At 51.9% G+C, this 21,915-nt stretch overlaps 8 protein-coding genes across 8 annotated transcripts; 3 read left to right on the forward strand and 5 right to left on the reverse strand.

Moving 5' to 3' along the window:
• Positions 1-133: 133 nt before the first annotated feature.
• On the forward strand, positions 134-1,412 carry M436DRAFT_57793 (uncharacterized protein; the record flags this gene model as incomplete). The annotated part of the gene is made up of 2 exons (XM_013567463.1): positions 134-623; positions 682-1,412. 2 exons carry the CDS (start codon positions 134-136, stop codon positions 1,410-1,412), a joined length of 1,221 nt encoding a protein of 406 aa, XP_013422917.1.
• A 113-nt stretch (positions 1,413-1,525) lies between these two features.
• M436DRAFT_57747 (Ribokinase-like protein) lies at positions 1,526-2,509 on the reverse strand (the record flags this gene model as incomplete). The annotated part of the gene is made up of 1 exon (XM_013567452.1): positions 1,526-2,509. One exon carries the CDS (start codon positions 2,507-2,509, stop codon positions 1,526-1,528), a length of 984 nt encoding a protein of 327 aa, XP_013422906.1.
• Positions 2,510-2,744: 235 nt separating this feature from the next.
• Positions 2,745-4,118, reverse strand: M436DRAFT_57608 (uncharacterized protein; the record flags this gene model as incomplete). Its single annotated transcript, XM_013567435.1, has 1 exon — positions 2,745-4,118. The coding sequence occupies one exon, from the start codon at positions 4,116-4,118 to the stop codon at positions 2,745-2,747; it is 1,374 nt and encodes a 457-aa protein (XP_013422889.1).
• Positions 4,119-4,698: 580 nt separating this feature from the next.
• On the reverse strand, positions 4,699-6,615 carry M436DRAFT_76635 (general substrate transporter; the record flags this gene model as incomplete). Its single annotated transcript, XM_013567491.1, has 5 exons — positions 4,699-5,063; positions 5,186-5,381; positions 5,451-6,388; positions 6,446-6,486; positions 6,536-6,615. The coding sequence occupies 5 exons, from the start codon at positions 6,613-6,615 to the stop codon at positions 4,699-4,701; spliced, it is 1,620 nt and encodes a 539-aa protein (XP_013422945.1).
• A 1,166-nt stretch (positions 6,616-7,781) lies between these two features.
• Positions 7,782-8,860, reverse strand: M436DRAFT_76636 (uncharacterized protein; the record flags this gene model as incomplete). Its single annotated transcript, XM_013567492.1, has 2 exons — positions 7,782-8,455; positions 8,509-8,860. 2 exons carry the CDS (start codon positions 8,858-8,860, stop codon positions 7,782-7,784), a joined length of 1,026 nt encoding a protein of 341 aa, XP_013422946.1.
• Positions 8,861-10,555: 1,695 nt separating this feature from the next.
• Positions 10,556-11,176, reverse strand: M436DRAFT_57709 (uncharacterized protein; the record flags this gene model as incomplete). The annotated part of the gene is made up of 1 exon (XM_013567448.1): positions 10,556-11,176. The coding sequence occupies one exon, from the start codon at positions 11,174-11,176 to the stop codon at positions 10,556-10,558; it is 621 nt and encodes a 206-aa protein (XP_013422902.1).
• An 8,733-nt stretch (positions 11,177-19,909) lies between these two features.
• On the forward strand, positions 19,910-20,302 carry M436DRAFT_57784 (uncharacterized protein; the record flags this gene model as incomplete). The annotated part of the gene is made up of 1 exon (XM_013567461.1): positions 19,910-20,302. One exon carries the CDS (start codon positions 19,910-19,912, stop codon positions 20,300-20,302), a length of 393 nt encoding a protein of 130 aa, XP_013422915.1.
• Positions 20,303-21,067: 765 nt separating this feature from the next.
• Positions 21,068-21,463, forward strand: M436DRAFT_86085 (uncharacterized protein; the record flags this gene model as incomplete). Its single annotated transcript, XM_013567493.1, has 1 exon — positions 21,068-21,463. One exon carries the CDS (start codon positions 21,068-21,070, stop codon positions 21,461-21,463), a length of 396 nt encoding a protein of 131 aa, XP_013422947.1.
• Positions 21,464-21,915: the final 452 nt, after the last annotated feature.

A 21,915-nucleotide genomic window follows, 5' to 3' on the forward strand; every position in this document is an offset into this window, starting at 1 on the left:
TCTCAATCATGCCCAGGAGCCTTCAACCCCCGAATCTATCGCTTCCACTGCCACGACCGTGGTTGCGCCGGAACAAGGCGTCTTTGACAGCGACCTGAGCACGGCCTGGACAGCGATTGACCTCAGGGCTGACATGACTTATACAGAGGTCACACCGCGGCATTTGGTCGACGAGCGCACGTGCCAGCGACACCTACTGAACAATCAACCTGCTCTGCTACATTTCAGGTACCAGATGGTACCCTGGATCGAATCTAATGACTGCAAGTCGATATTCGGGCCAGCAATCATGACTTTGGCGCGCGATAGCAAGATCGTTTCGGAATGCATTTCCGTCTGCGTTTCGATGAAAGACAAGAGTCTCGATTTGCCAACGGCCACGACCGCCGGCCTATCTATGCCTCCAAGACTCTTAGAACGACTGGTCCGCGAGGATGCTTTCACCTCAGACGTCGGATCTGCGCTGCTCAGTATTGGTAGTGTGTTTTACACACCACCCTCGGAATGGGCCAACATTGTCTCTGTTTGTGAAGCGCATCTTCCCGAGTCAGTCATCTCCAGCGCGGGATTCGAGCTCACACCCGAGCCTTTGAAGTCACTCTTGCGGCTGCAGCTCAAAGTCGGTAAGCGGGTTCGAAGTTCGGGATCCATCAGAATTGTACTAAAGCGTCTGTTGTCCAGATCTTGCAGTGTGCATCGTAATCGACGAGCCTCCTTCGGCCAGCCTCATCATTCCCTCGGTCGATATGGTGCTAAATGACATTGATGATTCCCTTGCTTCTTACGATCGCTGTCTCTGCTGCCTTGCGCTCTCTTTGCGACTAATTCATTTCGAAATCATACCCATGTTATCTGGTTTTCACGAATCGTCCCTGCAGCCGGTCGGTTCTCATGTCTCTCAATGGGACCGGTGGTTCGAGCTCTGGCATAGATGTATGTCATGGTTCCAGGATCGACCTCGCAAGATGAAGCCTGTACTCGAAAGTTCCGACGAGATATCTCACCCTGAGCAACCCTTCCCCGTCGATGTGTATACGAGCGCCACCTCTCTGCAAGCAAACCTTACCATGCACATCTCAGCAGTTGTTCTTCTATCACAGAAACCTCGTCTCACAAATGCAACGTCGACGTTCCAGCGACTAGGATCACGAAGCTGGCACATTCAGAAAATGGCAAGGATGTTGGTTGGAAACCATTTCAAGGAGCAGTGGGATCCAATTGTCATCGCTGCCCTACTGTTCAGTGCCAAAGAAATGTCGCACTCCTCCCAGCAGGAAGCACTGTTGCCATGCTTCGATGAGATCTTGAACGCAACCAAGATTCCAATGGCAGAGGAGATCGCCAATCTTCGCGCACGCTGGCAGTCAATCCAACAAGATGATCCACCGAGTCTGTCGCATGGATACCACTGAACATGACAGCCTCAGCATTTTGGAGCAACGGCCTACGTTTCATCAGTCGTTACTTCTTCCACCAGTACTACACAAATCCAAAATGAAGCCGTTTGGCTTTCTATCCCTCGCGTCTACTCTGTCTCCAGCTCGTCCTTCCAAGGTATTGAAATCTGCGCTCCCTTCCTGGAGACTGTTTTGGCAGACGCAAACGTGCTCGCGGTGACAGCGGCACGAATGTCGAACTCCATGTTTCTCGAAGACGCTTCAACAACAAGGACCGAATACATGCCGATGAAAGTATCCCCAGCAGCCGTCGTGTCCACCACATCGACTCTCAGCGCTGGTACGAAGCCCTTCTGTCCGTCCTTGCTCATGTAGTAAGCGCCTTTTGCACCAAGCGTTATGACGAGATTCTGGACGCCCTTGGCCAACATCCTTGTGGCAGTCTTCTCCACAACGACCAGATTTTCAAGCTCATTCTCATCGACTTGCGCAAGCAGAGCCACTTCAGTCTCGTTCAGAATGAGGTGTGACAACCCGTCGTAAGCGGCATCGGGGAGTTTGAGTGCTGGAGCTGGGTTCAAAAGAATTGGTACATCTGCCGATTTGGCTGCTGCCAGCGCTTGCAAGACAGTATCGAGAGGCACTTCCAGTTGCAACACCAATAAGGACGGTCTCAAGTCGCCAAGCCTGGCGACACGCTCGGGTCGCAGAGTGGCGTTGGCACCGGGTGCCAAAATGATGCGATTCTGTCCAGTGCAATTATCTACCATTACAACGGCGGTGCCGGTGGTCGAGTGTTCATCGTGGCCTTGTCTCTGCACGACTTCTGAGATATCGACACCATAAGACTGGAGGCTGTCCAGTAACGTTGCGCCATGAGTATCTGCACCGACGGCGCCAACCATGACAACCTTCGTGCTGGCGTTATCTAGCGTGCGCGATCTTGAGAGTTTCGCGCAAGCCACTGCTTGATTGGCACCTTTGCCTCCAGGAGAGACATCAGAGTGTGATGATGTGAGTGTCTCGCCAGGTAATGGATGGTGAGGGAGGTAGTAAACAAGGTCGATGTTGAGTGATCCGAGGACACAGATAGTCGGCAGTGGCAAGACCATGATTGAAGCCACTCCAAGGGTACAGTTGGAAGGTATTCTTTGCAGTCCATGTGCAAATAGTCCAGCCTTGGGTGGCGGCTTTCGTAGCTTTATAAAACCCGAACAGAGTCTGTTCGAGGTGCCCAGTACTGTGGGTCAGGAGCACGCCCCACAGGTACGGATAACAGTCCAAGCCGGGTTAGTGTGAGGCTGGCCCCGCTTTAAGCAGTACTTTGACTGCCAAATGTGTTTCCAACTACGACTTCGCAAAGGCTGTCGCAGAATCGTGCCTCCAGTCAACGATACCCTCATATCCCCACTCGTTTTCGAGATCTCTCAAGCGCCACAAAGCAGCCCATCCAGTCTCACGTTCGATAGACTCTAGCAATTGAGCTACCTTTCGTCGTTCACTATTGTGCGTGAGCAGTTTACCTGCAGTATAGAGTGGTTGAATCGAGTTCACCATGCTTCCTGGATGCGGATTTGCAGACGAGATGCCGCAAACCTGCCTGGCATGCCACAGCGACAATGTCTGAGAGTCAAGGCCGCTCCCAGGTGGCTGCATCTCCAGCATCGAGATGCAAGCAGCATGGTATACCTGGTTGCTCGATATTGCGGCCCAGTGTGGAAAGATGATGGATGGGAAGTTAGGCTCGGCGCCTTCACCGACGAGAGTGAGAGGTCTCATGGTCGCAGGACGTTCATCGAGCCAGAATTGTAGATCTAGCCAAAGTTGTTGCCACTGTTGTGAGAATGGCCTCTTGTCGCTGAAGTCAGCGCGACCAAGCTCGAGATAACTTGTTTTTCGAAATTTCAGATCGCATACTTTCGCACACAGATAGATCGCCCAATTGGCATGCGCATCATGAGACTCTCGGCTCTTTTCGTGAAAGAATGACCTTACGATTTTCTCGCCATCTTCTGATGACACTAGAGACCGGTCCAAGTTTGGCACCCACTTCTCGACTGCCAAAACCATAGTCTCGGCGCCATCGGAGGTGAAGCTGCCACAAAGCTCCATCCTAGCATAACACCAGAAGACAGCTTGCAGCAAACCGCCCGAGAAGCCGTTGACACCGAAGACTTCGAAAAGTGAAGCACAACCTTCGACATGGCGTCTCCAGTTTCCTGTTTCGCTGGACATCAATTCGAATACAGCAAGAACACAAGCCGTGACCAACGTGACCGAGTCTTTTGCCTGGAGTGCAGGTGCCAACAACCTAATACTCTCTTGGTACAGTTCGAGGCTGTCGTAGCATCCTTGTACCATACCTCGCCTTTCCATCTGTCGCGACGAAAACGCAAGCATGGCATACAGCAGAGCAGGAGACCTCAGAGCGACAAGAGGAACCTCGGTCTGGAAGTGTTGCTCTTCGTCAAATTTGTCCAGCTGCGGCGCGCATTCGGTAATCCAATTTTGAAGGTACCGTATGAGGCGCGCTTGCGGTATCTTGACTGTCGCAGTCGAAAAGTCCAAACTCGGTGACACATCCGACGCGCCGACCTGGACGATACGCGGTTGCGTAGGAGAGAGGCCGGACAAGCCATTGAAGAGCACAGATCTGAGTTCCTCGTGGAGATTGTGAAATCGCGGATCCATCGACGGATCTTCAGACGCACGTGTCGCCATAACGCTTATTGGGATGGCTTTGATCAGGTGTCATGCCTGTAGGCACAGGATGCCAATCAGGGCGTGAAGGGCGCGAAAAAAGATGTCCATGTTCTACAGTGCAGGCGTCGAGGCTATACCCAAAACAGGGGTCGTAGCCACCCCAAGGGGCGTCGGTGCCCCGTGTGCCGCGGGCTCGCCGAGAGCCGGCAAGCGAAGTCTTGTGTGCGGCACAAATTTTGGCGCTCTTCCTTGAAACTAGTGTATAGCCGCCCCAAGAGTCCTACAAGCTTTGTCGCGTGATACTACATTGATACCTCAAAGTAACAACATGTACGACTCGTGAGTATCTGCAAAGTAATTTTTTGGATGCATTTTCGAACATCGCCGGCGTGCGACGCTTGGCGCAAAGTCTGGCCTTCGTCGCCATTTTCAAAGTCGTCGTCGTCACAACTTGCTATTCTACGTTTTTGGAGGCGAAGCAGTGTGTCGCAAACGAATGTAGTCGGCCTGGAACCATGTTTCGAGATGTGCCAAAGTCTGATTGAATGTCACATTCCATTGTGTGCTGCTATTGCCATTACCACCTGATACACCCTCCTTAGACCATTTGGACTTCCTCCATATGACCCTTCTCGCCCTTCTCCACCTTGATTGCAAGCATGTTGACCTCCTGCTGAGCTTCTCTAAGTAGCACAGCATCTCTCTCGCCAGCCTGGCTGTTGAAGACACGATCCATCTCTTCCAGAGTGGCATTTTTTGTTTCCGGAAGGCAGAACCATACCCACACAATGGCACCAGCAAGGAAGACGCTAAAGAAGATGTATGTACCCCATTTCCAGGACTTGAGCATTGGAGGAACGAAGAAAGCAATAGCAAAGTTGTTGAGCCAATTCGATGAAGCACCGATCGAAGCACCCTTCGCTCTGATGGACAGCGGGAAGATCTCGGAAACAAGGGTCCAACCTAGGAGGAAGAGCACAGTTAGCGCGTTGCTGGTTTCAAAAGAGGGAATGGGTACAACCCCCAGCCGAAAAGTCAACTCCTGACTTTTCACCTGGGACATTTGTACCCTCAAATGCACTCACTCACAGGCCCCCACGTCGCTCCGAATGATGCTATGTAGACCCAGATAAGTGCTACAGCGGTCCAGCCAGCGGCGACATGACCGGGCCAATCATGACTGAACTTGGCGACGATTATTCCGACGATTATCATGCAGACACCCATGACGGCAGAGCCCACAAGCAGCATTGGTTTACGACCGACTCGATCGATGATCAACTGTGCGTCAGGTTAGCGTAGAGTCTTAGAGGCTTCAAGAGGCCTCAAGAGGCTTCAAAATGCACATACCATGGCGGGGATGGTGCTGATGAGGAAAACAACGCCAGTGACACCGGTGGCCAACAATGCATTTGTTCCTCCAGTCAAACCGAGGGATATAAACACGTTACTCGCGTAGTAAATAATTGCATCGATGCCCGACCACTGTTGGAAGAACATAACAAGCCAGGCGGTACAGATGCGCTTGAAGTTATCCTTGGATCGGAAGCACATGCGATACTGCGCAAACTGCTGCTTGAGACGGCTCTGACCTTGCTCAGCAAGCTCGGGGAAGTCGCGGGCAAAAGCCTTGCGCTCGAACAGTGCTTCTGCCTTGATCTCGAGGTACTCGGCCTCGAGTTCATCGTGATCGGTCGGGAGTTTACGCAGCCATGCGAGTGTGCTTCTGGCTTCATCGTCGCGACCCATCTTGACCAGCCACCTAGGTGAGAATGGCATGAAGCAGATGCCAAAAGCAAGAGCGACAGCAGGAATACCCTGGATGATCGAGGGAAGGCGCCAGGCGAGATTCGACTGGCCACTGCCGGTACCGCCAATGTAATTGCTGCCGTAGCCGACCCAGAAAGAAAGCATGATGCCGAGAATGGTTGCCAATTGATAAAAGGAGACGAGCAGTCCTCTCATGTGGGGAGCTGAGAGTTCAGCATTATACAGAGGACCGACGCCACTGAACAATCCGACGCCGACTCCAGTGAAGAACCTGCCAGCATATAACAGAGATGAAGCGCCTGGTTGAGCACCGACGTAAAGGAAGGATCCGAGCACTACCCAGCAGCATGCGACGAACATCGTGTACTTTCTCGAGATGAGCTCGCTGAGAACGCCAGCCGTAAGAGATCCGAGTAGACCACCAAGTTGAAGGATTGAAGTAAGCCAGCCAGTTGCTCCAGCAGATTTGACAACATTTGGGAAGTTCTCGGTGAACCTCGTCATGACCAGGGACTGGCCTAGATACAAAAGTCAGCTCTGAGCGACTTCAGGGTTGTGCAAGGAGCTGAATTTACCCAAGACACCTTGCTGGTAACCATATTCAAAACCACCGAGTCTGCCCAAGTATGAGTGAATGATCTTCGAGATTGATGCGGCGACCTTACGAGGCAAACAAGGCGATGAACAAGACCTTGGGGTTGCCCCTAATGGACTGCCAGATTGTCGCGTTCGAGTGTGCACCCATGTTGTCGGCGAGTGAGAGGACTTGCAGCGTTGTGCGATCCAAGAGCACTTCGCGGACACCGGCCGATCCTTATATATCCCTTCCCCGAAGGACATCTCGCGACAGACATTGCCGTGACACCCCAGACCCGCAATGGAGATCCCCGGAGGAGGATTTTGCGGATTGCGGAGTCTTTGTGGCTGGTCGTAGGCTACGACCCCCGAATGCGGAGTAGCTTTGTTCTTCCCCGCTCGGATGCGCAATCGTGGAGGGCGGCTCCTTCCGCTCAATTGGAAAGGAACATATCGTTCATGCACACGCGCACCATCGTGTTGCCATCGTCTCTACTATGCCTCTCTCTCCTGCATTTTTCTTTTCGTCTCCTGGTCGCACATCTATATACACCTTTCAAACGATACGATGACTTGATCGCCTACAGTCTTTACAACAACAGAGCCTGACGTCGCCATCATCTCTTTCCAACGTGACTCGGTGCAGACCAATGGTCGAGCTCGAATCCTGAACTTGGCACTCCAGACCTGGCGCATAGGGTCTGCGTGCACGATTCCAGATTGTCTTCTCAATCAAGCCCTTGCGAGCCCTCATCTGGCATACTCGAGTCCGTTTCCATCCCACTTGCGTGCACCTCCGACCTCGCCCTGTCTACCTCATTTTGGCAATCTCCAGAAGCTGCACCCAGTGCCCTCGCCAGTCTGAATCTGGTATGTTATGGGTCAAATGGCTAAGGCAAATCTGTAGGTGTCGTATTAGATGACTCGGTCAAGATCTAAAACATCAATCTTGGTGATGTACCAAATGATGCTTCGCGAGAGCATGAGAACATACCAACACTCGAAACGCTCCTGATGCTAGAGTGCGATTGATTCAGGGACAACTCAATCTTGGCAGGCCTCGGTACGTACGAAAAGATGTGCAATGAACAGATATACAGCTGATCTAGTTTCGAGGTGACTCGTAATGCTCAAGCTATGTCTTGAATAGATCGGGAGTCAGAGTATCAGGTCGATGAAATAAAGACAATATTGTTATGTGCATTCCAAGAAGCTGAGCGAAGCATGAACTCGGTTGACCAACTAGTCGATGAAAGAGAAAACGAAATTGCAAGTTGAATTGCGTGTTTGATATTGACGCCTGTGCAGTGTGTCTAGGACGGCAGAACCGAGATCTCAAGGCTTTAGGCTTGTCGCGAGTGCCTTCTCGATATCTGCGTTGATAGTGTCCATGACTTTCTTTACCATGCCTCTGCTTCTTAGAGATGCAAGAGCTTCTTCCACTTTTGGGCCGGCACTCTCCCCGCTGGCGTTGATGGAGTAGACACCACTGCCCAGTTCACCGTCAGTCCCACGCGCGAGGGATAGATCATCAACAACCGAGAGAGGCACACCAGCTGCTGGATCTGAAGAGCCAGCTGAGTATCGTGCACTCGTCGCAAGGAAAACATGTCGATCTCCAGCTTCATCCGCAGGCATGTAGAACAGCGACCCAAAAACACGAGCCAATGCTTTGAGAGCAGTCAAGATTGGCCCCGATGTACCACGTGTTATACCTGACTTGACGACGCCAGGAAAATTGTGAACAAATGACACGTTCGGGTTCTCTTTGTGATGACTCTCGAGAGATAACGTGGTGATGGAAGCGGCATGATCTCTATTGGCCATGAGTTTCATATGCCAACCTTGGAAGTCGTCCATCTGAATCTCTCCTTCAAGAGTGGCGATGAACACAGAGATGACTCGGCGCAAGGTAGTTGCGTTGTTGACCAGTGGCATCAGATTGGAGATGAATCTGTTGCGTGCATGAACAGCTAGTGCCGCAGGGTAATGGAGACCTTCATCAGTTGCTGTGGTCAGATCAGAAATCGTCGCAATCGATTCATGTTCTCCAGAAGCTCACTTTGACCAGTCTGAAGAGTCCCGATGGTCAGGAACAACATATTTACCGACTTTTCGTTCCGCTGAATCGTCATGCAAATCTCATCGACATTGCGGATCAGACTCGTATCTTTGGCGATGAAGGTGAATTTGCCATCTGGGTTCAGAGCTGTGCACTCGTTGACAATGCGAGTGCCAGCTTCTTGAGAGCGACCGATCAGGTAAACTCGAGGCGCTGACGCATATTTCGCAAATCGTCGCACTGTAACCTCGCCAACCCCGTTTGTCGCACCAACGAACACAGCGACGAGTCCGGAAGGGAGAGTGGATGCAATCCTCTCGTTCGAGGCTTGAATCGTTTCGAGGGCTACCATGGCTGGTGAATTTATCGGGATTTCTTGGATGAAGACGGATCATCACGACTGCTATATATTTCGTGCTGGCTGGTCGATGGATCAGGTAGGGAGAGCGGACAATCTCAGCGACCGAACGAGTGGCACGTCAAGTGATGAAAAGCATCGTAGAGGTCCACACATCTGTTGTCGGCATCGCTAGGATCTTTGTGTATCGTGGTGGTGGTGGCAGATCGCGGGAATATCGAATTCGAGCGCATGCTAGCTCGCAATCTGCTAAGCTGTTACGAGCATGATTGCCGAGAAGAAGGCACCGAAGGATTCAATAGCACGATCAGCCAATCAATACGAGATAAGAATCCTGGCGGATCCATAGTTCCTCCGGGCACGCGTCTTGATGCCTCGCGTGCGACACGCTGTCTATCGCCGGCGCCTATTGATCATAGTCGGCTTGGATTGGATGGTATACTATGCGATTGCCCACGTCGAACAAAGCATGTGTTGACACACGGAGGTTTCCCCTGTTCTTTTGAGCAAACTCGAGGAATCGGAAATTGCGACGGATACTGAGCTGGCAAATCCTCGGACTTTAATGCTGCTCCTTAGCAAAGCGAAGTTCCGTCAGCTATACTTCACCAATCACAGCACTAGGCCGACTGATCAGAAGCTGGCACCAGACAGATCACACACGTGTCCCACTCGCCATTGAACAGCAGTCGGGCGGTTCCGTTTGTTGATCGTTCACCCTGAGATGATCGTTCAGATGACCATCAACCAGAGAAACAAGCCATCGATGTAAAAAACAACCCATCCACATTGCAGTGTTGCAATGCTGTTCCCTGAAGCCCTCACGGAGAGCGTTCAACAGACAAGAAATGCTGGTATTAGTCAAGGGTTTTATTGCGCTCTCCACAGCAGCCAGTACAGGGCGCCCAAGCTCCAGAGAAAAGGTCCTCGACACATCGCGCAGGCCGTTTGACAGAGCTATCACATAAGCTGCAAACAATTTCCGCATATCCCATGGCTTACCTTGTAGCTGTGCAAGAGGGTGCTCATTCCAGCATACATGCATTCCGCTCGATGATTTTGCTTATCTTGCTTTTGCGATTCTTCTATGAGAGTTCAGCGACTTGGCAAGTCACAGGGTGAACGAGTTTGGCAGGAATTTCGAGCTGGTATAGCCCGCGGCAAAGCACAATGTCCAAATCTTACGAGCTTCAGGTAGGTGACGTTGAAAAACCAGCCAGATGGCATAAGCTACAGTGTCGCTAACGGCTTGGCGTTGCCAAGTCGGTCTGCGTGACAATAAGATAAATATGACAGACGTCCTCGGGATGGTGTATGTCATGGTGGTCATGCGGAATGACGGGTTGATCGACTATGTGTCGGACTTCTTCGTTCAATCCATGATATTTGACAAGAACGGAAGGTGAGTTCGTGTGTCACCGAAACAGTGTGATCGAGGCGTTGTTTCGTTCTCGGCAAATCTTCGCACGCCAATCTATGATTAGGGGGGCTAGCTCAAACATCGGGTATATTCGGTCCATACTAAATCCACCTCCCAACACCAATAGCGCTATGTAGATCTTGTTTTCCGACACTCCGCCACGATAGACTGATACACCAGACCAGATCATCATACAAACAGGATCCGCTAGAGTTCAGATATATGACCAAATGGTGCGCACCATAGTCTCTGACGATGTCGCTAAGACTTTACAGGAAAAGCGCTGTGAAAAACAAGCCAACAACAATTGCGCCACCGCTTACGGAGTTCGTCGATGATGAACCCGTGAATGGAACTAAGGAGGATTTGGGCGATGATGAGTTGCCAGAAGGTGTGATAGTCGAGACCACCAGTGTCGTCGTAGGAATGTGCGGCGATTGCAAGCTCGATTGTGACGTTGGAAGAGCGCCAACGGAGTGAGACAAGGAGATTGAACCCTTGTTACTTGAACCATCGTTCGCGCCCGAAGTAGCATCGGTATGTGGCTGCTCTTGCGAACTTGAAGCAGCATTGAGGCTTGTATCTGATGTGGCGAACGAGAATGGTGCGTGGATGGAAGGGTATGTGGTTGCAGATCCATACTGCTCTGATGTCGTAGAGCCTGTAACAATGTGTGGCTGAGTAATAGTAGCGGAGGTCGAGGGCGAGTTCCCAGTATGTTGTACTGATACGTTATTCGCGTTGGTCGGAATGCTCGTGAAAGTCGCGGTGGAGGCTTTTGTTGATAGTATCGTTGCATGATAGACTGATGAGTTTGTGCATTGCGAGTGCGAAAATTCCAGGGCATGCGCGCTTGTGGCAAGACCAAACAGAGCGATGTAGCCTTTCATAACTGTGATGATGCGCGATTGATATTCTGAAGAATGCGCGATGTAGCTGCTCGAGACTCAAGCACTACCTCAAAGAATGTAGCCGATGGAGCGAGCCTGGATAGAAGTTTGAAATCCAAACCGAATGCAAGGAACAGCCGTAAATGACGGGCTGTCGCACTCACGGCGTGGAATCACAGATATATACCTAGAGTACGAGAACATCCTTCTAGATTTTCCTACAGGAGACGATCCGTCCGAGACATATTCCAGAAGCATATTGATTCAAGTCACGGTTGCACTTACTGTCAATTGTGCATTGTGCCTGTCCGAGGACTATCGATCTGAAACTAGTCGTGAACCCTACCTGGACTTAGCTCTCACCAAGATGGGCGTGATAAGGTCTTTCTCAAGGCAATTTCTATCTGTGTTAGTGGTAACGTCGTCGACGGTCGTAACGGGTGCTATTGGATCCTTAGAACGAGGGCGCGCCAAGCCCAGTCAAAATAGGTCTGTGAAGATGCCAAGCCGTCTTCCGCCCTAAGACATGCAGCCGAAGGTCCGAACAACGAGTCACGTCGACTTCCACATTTGGCTTCTTGGCCAACGACTTCACCAGATGTCGGCCATGTCCAACGAAGCGGTCATGTCATATCTACAAGACTACATAACGTTCTGATGCATGCCGTTGCCTTGGTCATCTCACAGACTCGGATCATCGTAGGTGCAGAGAGGGACTGCGAATACGCTAATATGTTGTTTATAAGTAAGATGCGCTGCCTCGGTGCAGGGGCGAGGCAAGGTTGTTCCGCCTCGAACAAAGATGTCGAGGTTGCTTCTTCTAGGTCTCGCGGTGTGTAAGGCCTTGGCATTACCAGCGGACGATGTGTGCACGCCTGGGCCAGCCCTGGAGGTTCGGACAGTGCTGGTCGTTGGTCCGGTGTTGATTTCAACATATGTTGCCTCACCTACAGTCCTAACTTTCGATGATCAAATCACCGTGACTGTTACTGCGCCTACGCAACTTGACATAACTACTGCTACAACTGAGACTCTTATCGAAACTCGAACTCTGTAGGTTGCTGAAATCTCTTGTCTGTTGGAACCTTGCTGATTTCGAGTAGAGATTCGCAGACTCCAACTACAAGGCCGATTGGAAATGACAATGGTGACTCTGTAGCCACCCCTCACACACCTGCAGCTGCTGGGTCATCAGAAGTCGGTTCAGATCCTGGTGTTTCCAGCGATCTGTCTCCTTCTGGGTTCGTCCTGACCACTTCTTTGCTGTCAGCTGGTGCGAATGCATACACACGCACATTACAACCCTCGAAAGATAGAAGTGGTACCATTTTCTTCGGTACTCCTGTGCCCTCAGGCTTTGTGGTGACGACCACGTCGCTGTCGATAGGCGCTACTCCACACACGAGCACTATTTCGCCATCTGGCAACATACCCGGCACAATCGTCGTCGGAGCTCCTGCTGCTCCTACGACTCTCATGACGACAACTACTCTACTGCCAGCAAGCGAGAGTGGATACACGAGCACAATTGCACCCTCTGGTAGTTTCCCAGGCACTGTCGTCATTGCTCAGCCAGTCCCTACTGGATACGTGTTCAGCATTGCTCTGTTGCAGGGAGGCGAGCCAGGCTACACGAGCACGATCTCGCCTCTCGCCGGTGTACCAGGGACCATCGTGGTCGGCCAAGCTGTCCCTTTTGGAGTCCAGGTTAAAACGTCTGTCCTCACCGCTGGAACACCCGAGTACACGAGCACGATCCAGGCTTACCCAGGCGCACCTCAAACTATCGTCGTTGGGCATGATGTTCCTTCCGGCTATCAGCTGATCACTTCGTTACTTACTCCGGGCGCGAATATCTACACTAGTACCATCTCAGCATCTGGAAACTCTCTGGGAACAGTCATCGTTGGCCAAGCAGTCCCTACTGGTTTTCAAATAAGCACGTCTTTCTTGCCCAACGGAGCTGATGGGTACACTAGCACCGTCAATCCTTCTGGTAACGAAGATGGAACGGTTGTGGTCTACCAACCCATCCCGTCTCGATACCAGTTGAGCACTTCGTATCTCCCTGCTGGAGCTACTGCGTACACTAGCATCTTCCCAATATCTGATGGGAACTTTGGTTATGTCGTTGTTGGACGTGCTGCCTTTGGGACCTTCACGACATCTTTGCCTCCTGGTGCAACGCCGTATACAACCACAATCGCGCCTTCTGGCAGTTCTCCAGGTTATGTCGTCGTCGCGTATCCGCCCTTCTCAACGAGCACTTTGGTTTTGTCATCTGGAGAAAGTGGTTTTACAAGCACTGTTGTACCTACAGGCACATCGCCAGGCACAGTCATCATCGCAACTCCAGTGGCATCCGATGAGAACGGTGCTGTCAGCACTACAACATTCCCCGGGACTTCTGCGAATTTGAATGCCATGTCCACTATCATCTCATACTTGCCACCTGGAGCAACTCCTTACACTAGCACGATCCCAGCATCTGGTAACAATCCCGGGTATTTCGTGGTCGGTCAAGTGCAGCGCTTTGCCACCAGGTCGTCGACATTACCTCCTGGTGCAACACCATACACGATAACGATCGCGGGGTCTAACGGCTCACCTGATGTTGTGATTGTCGCCGCCCCAGCTTCGTCAGCTTCGGCCACAACATCGAGCACTGTTTCATCCTCGCCTGATGTATCTATCCAGACCAGCATGATCTCAAGCACAGTTTCTCCCTCTTCTCCGGTGTCTAGCCAGACCAGTGCGATCCCAAGCTCACAAAGCCGGTCTGATACGCGCAGCGTCGGTCCCGCTGCGCCTGCACCATTAACGTCGATTATTCTTCTTACGCCTGGGGCTTCCGGTTACACGAGTACCATCCCAGCGTCGGGTACTCGCCCTGGTACTGTCATTGTTGGCCAAGGTCAGCCCAAGCAAAGGACGTCAGTGTCTCTCCTGGCTCCCGGAGCACCTGGCTACACCAGGACAATTCCTGCAACAGGTAACCAGCCCGAAACGGTTATCGTCGGTCAATTTCAACGTCCCACTTCGATATCGTCAATTATACTCCCTCCTGGCGCGGATCCCTACACATCTACCATCCCCCCGGTAGGCACAACGCCTGGTTATCTCCTGATTGGCCGTCCTCAACAGCGATTTGCAACAGGTTTCTCGCTGCTACCAGCGGGTGCCAGTCCCTTTACTTCCACCATTCCCGCCGTTGGAACGACTCCAGGTTATATTCAAATCGGAGTGACCCGGCCTTTTTCGACAACATCAATCCAGGCTCTGCCGCCTGGTGCGAGTGCGTTCACCTCGACCATACCACCAAGTGGAACTGTGCCTGGTACTCTCATAGTTGGACAGCCGCAATCCATCTCTTCGACATCCGTAAGAGTATTATCTGCTGGTGCGACAGGCTTTACCAGCACAGTTGCACCTTCGGGTACTGTTCCAGGGTATCTCGTAATCGGTCAGCCTCAGGCATATGCCACATCGGTATCAAGGTTGCCTGCTGGGGCTAGTGGCTTTACTTCAACCGTGGCTGAGATTGGTACGACTCCTGCGTACATTGTCGTAGGTCAGGCTGGTGATCCCAAGACATCGAAAGTACTCCTGCCACCCGGCGCAAGTGGGTTCACGACCACTGTTCCTGCATCTGGAACCACTCCCGGTTATGTCATTGTTGCTACTCCTCAAGCTGCGTATTCTGCAAGAACCACCATCCTGCCTCCTGGAGCTTCTGCGTTTACTTCTACTATCCTTCCAAGCGGAACTAATTCAGGGTATGTCATGTTCGGCCTTGCTCAGAGATTCGCATCTAGAACACAGCTCTTGCCCCCTGGAGCCAGTCCCTATACTTCCACCATACCTGCCGAAGGGACTACTCCGGGATATGTTATGGTTGGCCAAGTACAGACCTCTTTCAATTCCACTATTATGACATTGCCGCCTGGTGCTTCTGGATACACTTCCACGATGCCTCCTGTTGGAACCATGCCCGGGTACGTGGTCGTTGGCCAAGCTCAAAGATATGCGACGAGAACAACGCAGATGCCAGCAGGTGCCACTGGGTTCACGTCAACTGTCCCTCCCTCTGGTACAAATCCAGGATATGTGGTCGTCGGGCTACCGCCAGTTTCCTCTTCTTCTTCTCGCTCTTCAGTTGCAGCTGGGACGACGTCGACCTCTGCATCGAGCGGTTCCTCAAGGTCTGCATCCTCATCTATGTCAACGCTAGCGACAATCTCTTCATCCTCGTCCTCGAGCTTTCTTATCAGCACAGATACATCTAGTCGTGAAACAAGCACGAGTACTACTTCCTCATCGAGGACAGTGCTGACGAGTTCTTCGTCCTCTTCTTCGATCTTAGCCTCGAGTCCAATCACTACCAGTCCGAGCTTGACTAGTTCACAGGACGCTTCAAGCACTGTATTTTCCGCCGATCCCACAAGTACTACTGTACTGTCGATCTCGACTAGTGAACAGGACTACACAAGCACTGTTTCTTCCGCGAACCTCACAAGTAGCACCACGCTTCCAAGCTCGACCAGCGAACAGGAGTCTTCAAGCACTGTTTTTGCCGCGGATCCTACAAGTAGCACCGCGCTGCCAGTCACGGAATCGGACACTACGCCGGCCGTAAGTTCCGCTCCGCGTACAGATTACACGATCATAACATCCTTCGTCTCGGCTGGCGCTCCAGAATATACGAGTATTGTTGAGCCATCTGGAGACTCACAAGGAACGTTCATCGTAGGAGCTTCTCGTCGCTTTGTGACCACCACTTCAATGCTGGAGCCAGATGCCGCCAGTTATACTTCAACGATTTCGTCCAACGACGACAGTCCTTGGACTGTTATCATCGGCGAACCTCGTGGTCTTAGAACCACCTATCTCTCTGACGGAGAAAGTGGTTACACGAGTACCATACCATCAGACGGTACAGGCCCAGAGACAGTGATTGTAGGTTACCCGCAATCAACGGTCACATCGACGACATATCTCCCACCTGGTGACACAGCATACACTTCGACGGTATTCCCTACTGGGACTGTCCCTGGTACAGTGCTCATCGGCTCTCCCGAGACTTATAGCGAGACCACAATCTTCTTGTCGTCTGGCGAAGGAGGCTTCACTAGCACAGTCCCGCCGAGTGGTTCTGTTCCTGGCACGAGGATCATCGGCTATCCGCAGTCCACAGTGACGACGACCAGCTATCTTACACCTGAAGCTTCTGCCTATACAAGTAGTGTTGCTCCTTCCGGTACTACCCCTGGGATGGTCGTCGTTGGTATTCCTCAAAGCTACACTGATTCCACAGTCTTTTTGTCAGATGGCGATGGTTATACTAGCACAGTTCCACCAAGTGGTTCCGTTCCGGGGACACGAATCGTCGGCTATTCACAATCGACAGTGACCACCACAACCTTCCTGGCTTCTGGAGCAGCTGAATACCAAAGTACCATTCTTGCGTCTGGGACGATCCCTGGAACAGTGATTGTCGGTTATGATCAGAGATATGACTATAGTACATCATTCCTTGCTCCAGAAGAGACGGCTTATACCACTACAGTTCCTCCGCAGGGCACAACTCCGGGCACTGTGATTGAAGGCTATCCGCAGGTAATCCGAACAACTACTAGTTTCCTCTCACCCGGTGCTACTGCCTACACTAGCAGTGTTGCGCCGGATGGCACGACCGATGGAACGGTGATCTATGGTTATCCACAGACCATTGAGACTACAACAAGCTATCTGGGATACAACGAAAGTGAATACACCAGTACTCTTCCTCCCCAAGGGACCACTGCGGGCACCGTCATTGTCGGTTATCCGATCAGATATACAACCACGACGTCTTTCTTGTCCCCGGGTGGTTCCGTATATACGAGCACCTCCCTAGCCAACCAAACTGTGCCTGGAACCGTGGTTGTTGGTTACCCACCCAATTTCACGACTACAACATCTTTCTTGGCATCGAATGAGACCGCTTTCACTTCGACAGACCCTGCTAGCGGCACTATTCCGGGTACGGTCGTCATCGGTTACCCACAGACGTACACAACGATCACAGTTTTCTTGACACCTGGCGCCTCTGGGTATACCAGCACAACCCCAGCAGTTGATACCACACCTGGAATGGTCGAGATTGGCTACCCTCAGTCCGTGACAACCACAACCCAATTCTTGAGCCTCAATGCCAGTGGCTACACGAGTATTACGCCACCTCAAGGAACCACAGTAGGTACTGTTGAGGTTGGCTATCCTCAGTCGGTAACAACCACAACCCGGTTCCTGAGCCCAGACGCAACCGGCTACACCAGCTCAACACCCCCAGACGGTACTACCGTTGGTACCGTGGAAGTTGGATATGTCGAGCAAGTCACAACGACGACCGAATATATCGCTCCTGGTGGAACTGGTTACACCAGCACCGTACCACCCAATGGAACAACTGTCGGTACCGTTCAGATTGGGTATGCTCAGCAAGTAATCACGACCACTCAGTATCTATCACCTGGCGCAACCGCGTATTCGAGCACGATATCACCTGACGGAACAACACCCGGTACCGTTGAAATTGGATATCCTCAGACTGTGACGACAACCACTCGATACCTGAGCCCAGGGGAGACCGGCTATACTAGCTCGACGCCACCTGATGGAACTACGCCTGGTACAGTTGAAGTCGGATACCCTCAGACCATAGTCACAACAACCAGCTTCCTCAGTCCGGGCGCCTTGGGGTACACATCAACCACACAGCCCTACGGTACGACTCCAGGTACCGTTGAGGTCGGGTACCCTGAGACTCTGACTACGACAACGAGCTATCTGAGCCCTGGAGCTACTGGCTATACGAGCACCGTCAACGCTCCCATTGAGACCACACCAGGTACCGTTGAGGTAGGATATCCTCAGAGTTATACAACCACCACCATCTACTTGACGCCCGGAGCTTCTGCCTACACAAGCACCACGCCTCCAGATAACGCGACACCCGGCACCATAGAAGTTGGCTACCCTGAAGGCTATTCCACCACGACCAGCTATCTCAGTCCAGGAGCTACGGGCTACACGTCAACTTTGAACTCACCCAGTGGCACCACGCCCGGAACTGTACAAGTCGGCTACCCTGAAAGTGTGACTACTCGCACAAGCTATCTGACTCCAGGTGCTTCAGGCTACACTAGCACGATCAACGATCCGAGTGAAACAACGCCGGGCACAGTTGAAGTAGGTTATCCCCAGAGCTACACGACTACAACAACATACCTTGGCCCAGATGGAACAGGCTACACAAGCACGATAAGTACTCCAAGCGAAACCACTCCGGGTATAGTTGAAGTTGGCTATCCCCAGAGGTACGCGACCACAACGTCGTATCTTAGCCCCGGTGCCTCGGGATACACCAGTACGATCAATGTCCCGAGTGAAACAACGCCAGGTACTGTCCAAATTGGCTACCCTCAAAGTTACGCGACTACAACGTCGTATCTGAGTCCAGGCGCCTCTGGGTACACGAGTACTGCCAACGTCCCAAGCGAAACGACACCAGGTACGGTCGTGGTGGGTTATCCTCAGAGCTACACGACCACGACAACTTCTCTAGGAGCAGGAACGTCAGGTTACACGAGCACAGTCGACCCATCAGGCACAACTCCTGGCACTGTTGTAGTCGGAGCCCCACAAACAAGCCAATCCAGTACGTCGAGCTCAAGCAGTCTTGGTTATGTGACTACTACATCTTATCTGAGTCCTGGGGCTTCAGGGTATACATCGACGGTTGCACCATCTGGCACAAACTCTGGCACAGTTCAAGTGGGTTACCCTCAGAGCTACACAACGACGACAACGTCTCTAGGAGCTGGCTCTTCGGGATATACAAGCACGATCAGTCCATCTGGCACAGCACCAGGGACTGTAGTGGTAGGGGCTTCCCAGCTTGGCTATGTGACTACTACATCTTATCTGAGTCCTGGGGCTTCAGGGTATACATCGACGGTTGCACCATCTGGTACAAACTCTGGCACAGTTCAAGTGGGTTACCCCCAGAGCTACACAACGACAACAACATATCTGGGAGCTGGCTCTTCGGGATATACGAGCACAATTAGTCCGTCCAATACAGTACCAGGAACCGTAGTGATAGGGGCTTCGCAGCTTGGCTATGTGACCACGACCACGTACCTGAGTCCCGGGGCTTCAGGATACACATCAACAGTTGCACCATCTGGCCCAAATTCAGGTACAGTCCAAGTAGGCTACCCCCAGAGTTACACAACGGTGACGACAACCATCGATCGATCCGCTCCTCCATACACGAGTACCGTATCAGCGCAAGGAACCATTCAAGGCACCGTGATTGTCGCGACTCCAAGCCCCGCGCCAGTAGGTTCCTTTGTCTGCGGACCTCTGGGCTACCTCGTCCAGCAAGACTCCAGTGCCGTGACACGACTCTACAGCGTCAATATCACTACAGGAGTGAATACATTGCTGAGCCCCGATCTTTCTCAGTTCGGCTCAGCCAATCCCATCAACGGAATGGGTTTCAACATATTGGACAATTACCTCTACGCCTACAGCAAGACAGGACAAATCGTTCGCCTGAATGCTACCAGAGCGACTGTGGTCAAAACCCTCACGGGTACATTTGCTCAGTCCTACCAAGCTGGAGACATCGACAATAACGGGTATTACTGGTTGATCAACACGTCAGGCAATTGGCTGCAGATCGACATGAGACCGACCTCATCGACTTTCGGTACAGCCCTCGCCTCAGGCACTTCCACGTTCCCAGCCACTGGATTGAGAACTATCGATTGGGTGTACGTGCCCAGCCAGGGCAACTACATGTGGGCACTTCTGAGCCCCGGTACCACCACCGGAACCAATCAACTTGCTAGATGGAGCTTGACCGACCACACATGGACGACCGTCGGTAATGCGTACTCACAATTGACTGGAAGTTTCGGTGCTGCATATGGGTCCAATAACGGCTCGATATGGCTCGGTAACAATGGCGATGGTAAGATTTGGCGTATTGACTTGACGAATCCTACGGTTCCTGTTTATTCGAGTCTCGGTGCTGTGGCGAGTACGAACGATGGTGCTCGTTGTATTTATGGATAGAAGTTTTAGCTTTGTCCTTATGTCTTTTTCCTTTGTCGACTTCTTCCAATGGCTAGAGTTTTGTTGTAGAATTAGAGTATCTTGGCAACCTATTGCATACGGCTTTAAACAGGCTGTCATATACAATCTTATCATGCTAGAACCTTCCTCACGGGAAACCATATACTATGCGTCGCTTGGTCTCGAGCCGTTATAACGCTTGAGCCCCACTACAACAGGTCAATTCTGAAGATCCTTCGAAGGCTTTTCTCGCGACAAGATCTCTTGCTGATTCCGCAGACTGAGAAGCTCGAATGGACATTTGTCGGCGCTTTGGAAACAGCATACCTACCCTATCCTGTTCTGTTGGCACAAAACGATTTTTCACAACCCCAATATGACGCGACTATTCGAGCAAGCCGGAGTGCTTCTCCCAAAGAGTCTAATCCACGCGATCTCACACCATCACCCGCCGAGTTGCCTTCCCTGATCTGTCGCATTCGTTACTTCCTCCTGGTCTGGGCCGTCAAAATCACCGTTGCAGGACAGTTGGCATACCTGCGTCTATTCCACCCATCTCCACTAAAGACACGACCAGACATAATCAAGTCCTACTCGTGTCGGCCAGGCCTCCCGGTTCGTGTGTTCCTGCCCAAGTCTCGCCATGAGCATCCAGAGGACCATACTAGCTTGCCTCTGTACATCAGTATCCATGGGTGAACCTTCGCGACCTGCGATGCCTCGATAGATGATTCCTTTTGTCGCTCCCGGTGCGAACGTACGGGAATGATCGTCGTCGGACTCAATTATCGCAAGGCACCGCTCCATTGCTTCCCTACTTCCGTCTTGGACATCGCTGCAGTCGCTCGTGCAGTCATTGATGACAAGACATTGAACATTAACAAATCTCGCGTGGTTCTGGCTGGATTCAGTGCTGGCGGCAAATTAGCGTTGACCTCCTGTCAACTTCCTGAGCTCCAGGGCAAGATTACTGCAGCGATCTCGTACTTCCCTATAGTCGACTGGAGCGCACCGCCACATGCCAAGTGGGCCGAACGACTGTACACAGAGAAAGCAAGTGAGTCGTTAAGTACCGCTGGTCCGGCTCTGGACTGGGCATACGTTCCCGCCGGTCAAGACCGCAAGGCAAAATTGCTCAGCCCGTGTTACGCGGAGCCATAGGAATTGCCCAGATGAGTTTGTCTGATTGGAGCCCAGCATGATATCGAGGTGTGATCTTGGCGGAAAGAGATGAAGCGCGAAAAGCACACGAGCAAAAAGGGGCGTAGATAAGATCCTTACCCATGTCTTGGCACATGCTTATCTGATCTTATCGTCGCAGCTTTCCAAATCTCTCCTCCGAACACGGTCTTCTCCCCTACTCTACCGCTATTCTTCTTCTGTCTGTTCTTCGACTTTGTCCTTTGTGAAAAGCCACTTTCACTCACTCCCAGCACGATCCATGTCGTTGCGACCTGATCTCATCCATGTCTTTTCGGCAGCATATTCAGTCGACGCCACCCCCTAAGTGAAATCGATCTTCTCCTGTGTTCCTCGATGATCTGGACAGCACGCCAACACCTCCAGCATGCCAGCGAATAGTCTGCACGCGTCTCCAGAGGCGTAGTCCGACA

The sequence above is a fragment of the Aureobasidium namibiae genome (assembly GCF_000721765.1).
Source record: "Aureobasidium namibiae CBS 147.97 unplaced genomic scaffold scaffold_25, whole genome shotgun sequence".
Taxonomy (NCBI): Eukaryota; Fungi; Ascomycota; class Dothideomycetes; order Dothideales; family Saccotheciaceae; genus Aureobasidium; species Aureobasidium namibiae.